The 9,782-nt window shown below is 35.0% G+C and overlaps 1 protein-coding gene across 1 annotated transcript in view; it reads right to left on the reverse strand.

The window, feature by feature from the left end:
- The window catches only part of LOC106471858 (myosin-11-like), a gene marked incomplete at its 5' end in the record, with an annotated part of 36,516 nt that overhangs the window by 17,191 nt on the left and 9,543 nt on the right, over window positions 1-9,782 (reverse strand). Inside the window, one exon of the mRNA XM_022400469.1 lies at window positions 2,002-2,235. Coding sequence (XP_022256177.1) covers window positions 2,002-2,235 — 234 coding nt within the window. The remainder of the gene's footprint in view (window positions 1-2,001; window positions 2,236-9,782) is intronic.

The following is a 9,782-nucleotide window of genomic DNA, read 5'->3' on the forward strand; positions in this document are numbered from 1 at the left end:
TTGCCCTGGCCGAGCCAATCTCCTGACATGAACCCCATCGAAAACCTTTGGGCCATACTCGACCGGCAAGTCAAGAAACAACCAAAAAACCAACTTCGAAGAGCGATCTACTCCAAGTTTTGAAGCAAGAGTGGGCAAAAATCCCACAATCTAAAATTGACGAGATGATTCTCACGATGCCCAAAGGATCAACGAACTCCACGAAGCGAAAGGAAGATCTACTAGATATTAATTAAATTATAAATATATCACTTCATGTGAATATGACTGAAAAATTTCATTTTTTCTCAAAAGGTGGTGTCTATTCACTTGTGACCACGCTGTGTATGATCCTAATCTATAGGAACCGCTTTACTGTGTGATACATGCTCATGATACAGATTGAAATTATAGTAAAATCCTAAATTATGGGAACTGCTGTAGTGTGTGACACTTACTAATAGTAACACAATCGAAGCTAAAGTACAGTCCTAAGTTATATTCCAAACGACAGATTTTTATCTCAGAATAAGTGAAAATAATGTGTACAAGAGTTTGTTACATAAGTAGTTCAGGATGTACACTTTGAGTTGGTTCGTTGAGACTACAACTCAGTACAAGTTTATTTGTTGAAGGCATCTCGCTACCACACCTCGTTAGAATTAAAACTCCTCAATAGGTGTTGAGATTATCTAGATATTACAACTTGTTAGGGTTGAGACAGAAATAGCCAACATATAAAAGTTGTTTTGGTTTTAATAATGGATTTTCCATAATTCAGCTACGCCTGTTTCGAAAATAATATTTTTTTTCTATCACGTAAGGAGTTTTTACAAATAGGAAAAAAAAAAAAACAATTCTCAATTAGATCAAATTTATAACAAATTTACCACAAATATAACAGAATATGTTTGGGTCATTTACACCACCTCTTGTTGCCATAGCGACGAATAAATATTATAGAAAAGAAAAAAATGTCAAAGTGTATGCACAAACAAATACTATCCAGAAATCACACTTCATGTGGCCTGTTAACCGTTTATATACTAGCGGCGTGTTTCTCGTGGGTTCTAGAACGATCGATAAGACTCTCATGTCGTGATTGGTCTAGAGAAGTCTATAGCCAGTGGTTGTCAACATTTTAAGCATAAAAAATGTGACCCCGATTTCAATGAAAATGTTTCACTTATGTAAAAGTACATATGATATTTTGTGAAAAATCTGTACGTGATGGAGAAAAATGAATATCGTTTTCGGATTCAGCGTAAAACATGTAAAAATTTCAAGATAATAAATCTATCGCAGGCCTGTGTAATTGCAGACGATAAATTGTGTGACTCACGATTACATGCCACGTCAAATTTGAATGATCAGTGCATCACTTAGGGATTTCTCATGACACATTATATTAGTTGTGGAGTCGTAGATTTGATTATAGAAACGGCATTTTCTACTTCAGTATAAATTACATATGTAAAGGTAATCTTCCTCTATTTCAGTTAACTTCCTCGAATTCTGATCACTAAACAGTTTCTTTACATGTATTGTTACAGATAGCTTCCAACTAAATTATAGACACTTTTTCTCCAACCAATTATTACAACATTTTATCAAAGCAGGGGCTTATATTACTTCAAAGTAACACATTAACTTTAAAATGTTTGTAGAATGTTTAAAACATGCTAATTTGAGTTAAAATAAATTACATGTATATTAACTTTTATAATCCACTTAATAAAGAACATTAATTTAGATTTTTTAAAAATTAATAATCATCGACTTGAAGCTTGTTTTTTTATAAAATGGTTATTGTTTTCAAATTTATGTTTTAAATAAATTTAACATTAATCATCTTCAGATTTGACTAAGAAGATGTAAGTTTTGAAAAATGACGAATGTTGGCATTTATTTGCGATAAGAAATAACTACTTTAAGTATAATATTTCTTTTATGTGAAGTACCTACATCAGTACCCGAAAAGTAGTTAGTTGAAGCATTGTCTATATATAATAGTTTCCAAACCTCCAACACCAGATCTCCAGATTCTTTAGCTTCCAGTTCTCCGTTTGTTGTCTGTAGACGTGCAATGATCAGTTCTTGTTGAAGTTGCAACTGCTGATCCAATTCTGCTATATCTGTCTCCGACCTCTGGTGGCTAACGTTTTCTCCTGATGGCTCAGGTTCATTGTCCTCCAATACTTTTGTATCATTAATCTGTTCATTTAGATCTGTTATTTGTTCTTGAAGCAACTCAACCTAAATATAATAATAAAATATGCAAATAACGAACCAGGATTAAAGGAAAGTTAAAAGTTTAGTACCTTTAGAAAATATATTCTCCAAAAAGTAATGTTTTTTTGTGTGTGTTTGTGTGAAACATTACTTACTAAATATAACTATTAATTTTCTAGTACTAAAAACTTCATCCAAAAGGACGGATTTATTACTATATGTCTATAGATAAGCGGCATTATTACGCAAGCTAAAAGCTTATCAATAATCACCGGTAGTAACCAAGAAAAACGCATTTAATGTTGCATAAATAATATAATAGTAATAAAAACACTCGCCAGGTTCCTGTAGCATTTTTTTATGTGTCCTGTCAGAGATTTATAAATTAGTTGATCGACATTGATTTAAACATCATTTTGACCAAACACGAGCAATACTATTTTTGAGAGGCCTCACTATTTGTTAGAAAATGATGGATCTTGAAATCACAAATGCTTATTTTTACACTTCTCCTTGATGCCTTTCTGTATTATTCTATATTATTTGAATTTAATGTCAACTCTTTTATGATAGTTTCATATACAATAACGTATTGCTTGTTTGCTTTTCTTGTCACTTAGCCTAAATAAATGATGCTGACAGGAGACACTTTGATTGTTTGTTGAATTTCGCGAAAAGCTACTCGGGGACTATATGCGCTAGCTATCCCTAATATATAAGTGCTAGACTTGATAGAAGACATTTAGTCAACACCATTCACCACCAAACCTTTACAAACGAACATTATATCCCATTATAACGCCCCTACGGCTGAAAGGACGAGTTCAGTGACGGGATTCGAACCTGTAACTTGCCAATTGCAAGTCAATTGCACTACCACTGGGCCATGCCAGGCCTGGACAGAAGATGCAAAAAAATTAAATGAATTTATAATGTTAAATGCTGAAGAAGCATTGAGATCCTGAACATGTTTACTACGAAACGCAAAATAGCTATAGTTTATATGAAACTAGGGTATAGCCCGTCAAAAATGACGTGGAAAATACTATCACCCCACCTGACATTTGAAAGCTAACTGAAATAAATAAATTTTGCGAAATCAAGCTTGACCAACAAAGAGGCAGAAAAGTGCATTCAAGGCAGTCAATCGTCGATAAATTCCTTTGTGAGCCAATCAAAATTAAGATCATTCATGAAATGAATTCGTGGCGTATCTATAATAATAAAAGGGCGTGTCTGTGTGTGTGTGTGACTGCCATAGCTCCAAGAGGAAAGAACCCAGAAACCTGAAATTTTGCCCCATACTAAGTGGATCCTAAAGGTATGCACCTGGGTATTATTACTTATCTTATCCACATGGGTGCGCACCCCATAGCATACTCTATAGTATATCAGTCAGGTTAACAACTTCTAATATATAGAAAAGCCAGTGCATTTTGGTAACAATGCGTTCCAACTATGACTTTTATGCCATATTGCTTAGCAATAAAAGTATAACCCAATATTGTTGTTAGTCTATGTACTGAAAGTTTTAAATTAAAGGTATAAGCAACAAAACTAGAATGATATTTGTTGATTTCTTAATTTAAAGTTTCCGTTGATTAAAGATATTTGTTGTTTTTTATGAAAAACGTTGGTGATATAACAGAAAATAACTTAAACGTAAAATTGGATCGATATTCTTCCTTTCATGATAAATTTTATGCACTTGGTTCTAGGCTAGGTGATCCCACACTATATTTTTACTTTTAGGCTTATTATACCAACACTCATTACCCAGCCCCCTTGCACCCCCCATCACTAAAACTATGATGGGCAGACAGTAATCGAACTGTTCTATCTGTATAAATGCATCTTGGCTTTTATGACTCCTCCTATTTTGACAAATCACGTGTGACGTGACACGACACACACTGGCTATTATATAGGTTAGATATGTTTTTCTATTTCTGGTATATAGGATAAAAAATCATAACACAATTTCTGTGCACAATGTGCATGTATTTTTAATATAGAAAGTTAGTAAGGTAGCTACTAAGTCCATCTCCCTCTAGTTAGTTACTCAAGAAACTAGATCAGTCAAGTAGGGTGTCACGTGTGTTTTCTCGTGGGAAAGATTCCTGCAAAACTAGAGGATACTGTATAGAAATAGACAGTGATATTTTCCACTGAAAAACAAGGTGATGCATCAAGGATACAACATTCCTTGTTTTGAAGTGGGTAGCACTTTGAGAAAAATGGTATTGTTGTTAACTGTGACATAAAGGCTCATAGAATGGCTCTGAGTTTTTTGTTTTTTTTCAAGTACAAAGTTTTAGCTCATAGTTCCATCTCTTGACTGATTTGAGATTTGATTACAGCTGAAGCTATTGAAGATTCCCTCTTTTTTTAGTATGTAATGCCATGCATTATCAGTCAGGAAGGTGACTTTTTATAGAGAGATATGAATAGATATTTTTACAGATAGATTTGACAATATTTGGATTCTCCAGTAAAGAGTCCGAAACAATACATTTGTTGTTGTCTTTTGCCTTTGATTGTTGATAAATGTTTACGACAAAAATTATTTCACTATGTTTAACTTATGTTCAGTCTCTTTCTTTTCCCCAAACTTCATCGAGGTCGCAGAATTCAGATTTCTGTTCTGCATTAATTTTGTAGCGAACTTTCCGTTATTTTGTGGTTCCTACCTATCTACTCGACGGAAAGTCAATGAAACTGAGAGTACCTCGATAACACGAGATTCACACATGTGCTAAACACATGGAGCAGACAAAGTCATCACTTGGAATAATTTTGACTTTTGTTACACCCTGTAGTTTCTGATAAACTAATATTCTCGGGTTTGTAATCATTTCCGCAAGAGTGCATGAGCGTTTTTCATATTATTTCAAGAATTAAGATGTATATCAAGAGCAGTACCATCTCAAAAATTGCCATTCGGTAGTGACTTCTTCTAGAATATGTTGAAGTTTGTGGGGAAACTAAAATTTATGGAAATGAGTTATAATCGTGCCTACCCCTATAGTAGCATACTTGAGAAATCCTGGGAAGTGACATATCGTGCTGTGAAACCGCCAACTATATGATGGAGAGGTTTCAAAGACTAAATGTCAGTCTTGTAGCTTTACGTTGTTTGTTTGTAATTAAGCACAAAGCTACACAATGGGCTATCTGTGCTCTGCCCACCACGGGTATCGAAACCCGGATTATAGCGTTGTAACTCCGCAGACATACCGCTGTGCCACTGCGGGGCTGTAGCTTTACGTAAGCCGAGCGGGTATTTTATTTATTTAAATAAAAACACCCACATTTACTGGAATATCTGCAAGCTGTCTCAGAAGACTAACATTCCCAATTGGTAATTTTTTTTCTGACGAGCCACCTTATCTAGTGTTCTATACTTTTTACCTTACCTTACACGCATTGTTACATCACTGAAAAATTTGAATACCACTTGCTAATTTTACGTATAGACGTTAGGATAACAATGAACCTGATGGTAGAGAAGTGAACAGGTGTAGGTCTGTTTTGACTCAACTCTTTAAAGAGCTTGACGATCATTCAAGACCTACTAAAAAAAATGATTTGTTTTCATCCCAGCCCACCTCTAGTTTGGTGTTCGTGCCTCGTTTTTTAGCCGCGGCATAGCGGCTCATATAACGGCTTTGAGACTTTTTTTTCAATTACAAACTTTTAGATCATAGTCCCGTCATCTCTTGACCGATTTGAGATCTAATTGCAGTTTTGAACTCAGGAGGTCAAATCATTTCGATTGATTTATTTGACTATGCCCAAGGTCTCATAGATTGATTTACTCTAATCCTACCTAAAAGAATTTCAATTTGAGGGTAGGCTGGTAGAAATTCTGATGAGTAATAAAATCGAATCGGGTATACGCGTGCCTCACGCTTAGTATTGCTGGCGCAAAAAAAAATGTAGCTAAAAAAGGGGGGGAGGCCTCATAGATTAATTTACTCTAATCCTGCCTAAAATAATTCCAATTGCCACGGCTATTGCGGATTCCCTTTTGTTTAAATTTTATGATCAGCGACCAGAGTTTATTGTTTGGTATTCATCTTGCTATGTAATCCCTTATATTTTAACTTTTCATCCATATTGGCAGCAATCACCTGATAATTTAATAAACTCGGGATTTTTTTTTCATCGGAACATTCATTCACAAATAAGGCTGATCGTCCTAACTAATTTGTCCCATCTTATTGCTATACCGTTTCAAGTTGGATTTGGTAACTATTGACTTCCATTTAACCTTGTACAATCGTTGGTCAAGTGAAGTGATAAAACTATCACAGACGACTGATCAGAAATTCTACAATTTGTAATTGTCAAGTACCTCTTTCTATTAACTCAATCTCTCTAACTGAGAAAATAGCATCCTTCCAACGTTTAGCCTATAATTAAAGCTTAAATATCTTTGACACCTTGTGAAAGTTGAGTTGTTAAATTTATTCATAGTGATCATGTAGTAGATAGACTATTTCATTATGAAACAAAACTTTTAAGGTGGCATCGTGTTCTTGTGTTTACGAATGATCAAATAGTTTGAAGAGTAAAGCTGAAATAAGGTTATTTACATATCATCTGCCTCAACAATTAGATGTTCACCAGAAATGGTTGGAAAAGATCAAACGAGCAAATTCCCTAACTGGCCAGAGATGGGACCCTTCAGGTCATTGTCATATCGGTACTAGGATAATTGAAGCGTTTGTTATATGGTAACATCAAATATGGTCAAGAAGAAATGATTAACTAAAGACTTTAACTAAATGGGTTGTGATTTCTTAATATTTAAGTTAGCGAAAAATTCGCCTCTTCAAACCGTCTGATCACCTTTTACAGATAACTATAGTTTACTAAGATTCCATGATTAAATACTGGAAGATTTTCAATTGTGGTGTTTCAGAATTAAACTTCATATTCACCTTAACGTAACACTCACTCGATGGCCTACAGTATGGATAGGGCTTCTGTGTTTCGGTGTTAATTTTTTAACTGTATTATGATTTTATTTAGATATCTTAAAATCGATATTTTTTGGGGTTTTCATTTTTAGTTTTATGTGTTTTTCGGATTTTTCGCTTTTAATACCGTAATAAGTGTATTAATATACTTAATTAAATCTCGCGAGCACAGTGATTCCGGATTCTAGCGATGTAAGACCGCAGACATACCACTGTGCCGCTGGGGGGCTTCTTTTATCACGATGTTGTTGCTGTTTTTTTTATTAAATCTGGTTTCTCTGATTGGTTGAATTTATATTTACTTCTCTAGTAGTGATCGAACTTATATTTATTACTTTAATACTGGCTGAACTTAAGCTTGCTTCTCTAATATTGGCTGAACTTATATATTTTTTTTTATTAAGGGTGAACTTGTGTTTGTTTCTCTAGTTATTGACTGAGGGTTTCGCTTATTTCTCTAGTATTGGCGGAAATGATCTTTGAATCAATTGTTGCGTCATCGAGATCACGTGACAATTCTCACGCTCTCTTGTTTCTAGAACTATCCCGTATCTTGTCGAATGCTCTAGTATTGACTAGATAGAGGGTAGGCTGGTATATAAAAGAAGGTAATGTAATGTGTGTGATAGATAGTGAGTAATTGAACTGCAGTAACAGGGTATTGTTGAAGTTAACGTTCGTTCGTTAAAGTGTTGTTTTAGCGCGAGCATTGAGATTAAGTGTATCGAAGAGTTATATTCGGAAAGAATAAACCAGTTTTATTAAGTAAAGACTTGTGTCGTTAAAGTTTCGTTGGAACGAAGTTACGGAAAGTTAATTAACAAACGGAGACGTAACACAATAAAACACTGTCCTTCTAATACCGTCCAACTAATACCGTCCACTAACTTTTTTATATATATATATAATTAATTATGAAAACATTGCACAAAGTGGAAAGCACTTGAATTAGAAACTTCATTGCTAAATACATTATTTCTATCCAATATGAAGAAGAAAATAACTAATAAGGCCTCTAATTATATAAGCGAGAGTCAAATGGCCACTCTGTGCTCTGAGAAACACTTCCTTAATTTATTTAAGGCATGGCAAATAATAGCAATGAATTATTGCAAGAAACATTTGAAGTTCAAATATACAAATAGCATAATACGCGTTATTAAAATTATCACAAAAAGTAATGAATGTCTCCAAATATTTTGGGGTGATCATTTTCGTAATAGACAAATAGATTATGGACGAGCACTTAAAAACGAAACAACCAAATTACATTTTAAGGCTAGGCACGAAAAGGTTCACTAAAAACGAAATAATTAAGATCAAAACAGTATGCATGTATATACGTGTATCATTTTTAAAGACGATGAAAAATCGAGAGATGTTACTACAATATATGAAATTGTTTAACTTGTCTATAATGATTAATTGTAGAAAGACGGAAGTAATGTGATATATCATGTGTTTACTATCCCTTTGTATTGGTCCCCCCCACTGGCACAGCGGTATGTCTGCGGACTTACAATGCTAGAAACCTGGTTTCGATACCCGTGGTGGGCAGAGCACAGATAGCCCATTGTGTAGCTTTGTGCTTAATTCCAAACAAGCAAACCCTTTGTATTAGGTCGTCAAGAAATTAATGTCGCGTTTTGGAGTACTTTAATTAACCACCCCCCAAAAATGTCCATCGTGTATAATAGTTAAACCAACCGCCTAAACGTCACGTTAGTGTAGCCTATATCATATGGAAAGTTTAGTATAATCTAATCCTATGTAGTGATGGCACACGATGAGACACACATTCGCCATGTAATGCTGTTTGAATACAAGAAGGGAAACAACGCCTCTGTAGCCACAAATAATATAAAAGAAGTTTATGAAAATGTTTTGAACGTTCGTAAGTGTCAACAATGGTTCAGCAATTTTGTTCAGGTGACTTTAGCGTTAAAAACTGTGATGGCAGGGGCTGACATGTTGGAATTGATATTGATGCTCTGAAGACGCTTGTTGAGTCTAACCCAAGGCAACACACTCGTTAAATGGCTCTGAAATTGTATGTATCTCATGAAACAATGCGTAAACATCTAAGGAATGTGGGAAAATTCCATAAAGAAGGTGTTTGGGTGCCTCACGAACTGTCCGATGATCATCGTTTCCAACGTGTGAACGTTGCTTCGTCTTTTCTGGCGCGTAATGCGCGTGAACCATTTTTGGAGAGAACTGTCACCGGTGACGGAAAATGGATTCTCTATGCGAATATTAAACTCTAAAAACAATGGCTCATTCCTAGACAAAAACCACTTCTGACCCCCAAACCTGAACTCCATTCGCAGAAAGTGATGCTTTGCATTCGGTGGGACATCAAGGGAGTAATTCATTTCGAACTCCTCAATCCACAGCGAACTGTCAATGCAGAAATCTATAGTAAGCAACTGGACGCTTAAATGAAGCCCTTCATCAGAAACGCCCTTCACTCGTTAATCGGAAAGGTTTTCTTCTCCACGACAATACACTTCCACATGTGGCACGTTTGACGCAACACAAGATTATGGAGTTGGATGGGGAGAACTTCCCACCCACCATATTCTC

This window comes from Limulus polyphemus, unplaced genomic scaffold (genome assembly GCF_000517525.1).
Source record: "Limulus polyphemus unplaced genomic scaffold, Limulus_polyphemus-2.1.2 Scaffold4906, whole genome shotgun sequence".
Classification (NCBI taxonomy): Eukaryota; Metazoa; Arthropoda; class Merostomata; order Xiphosura; family Limulidae; genus Limulus; species Limulus polyphemus.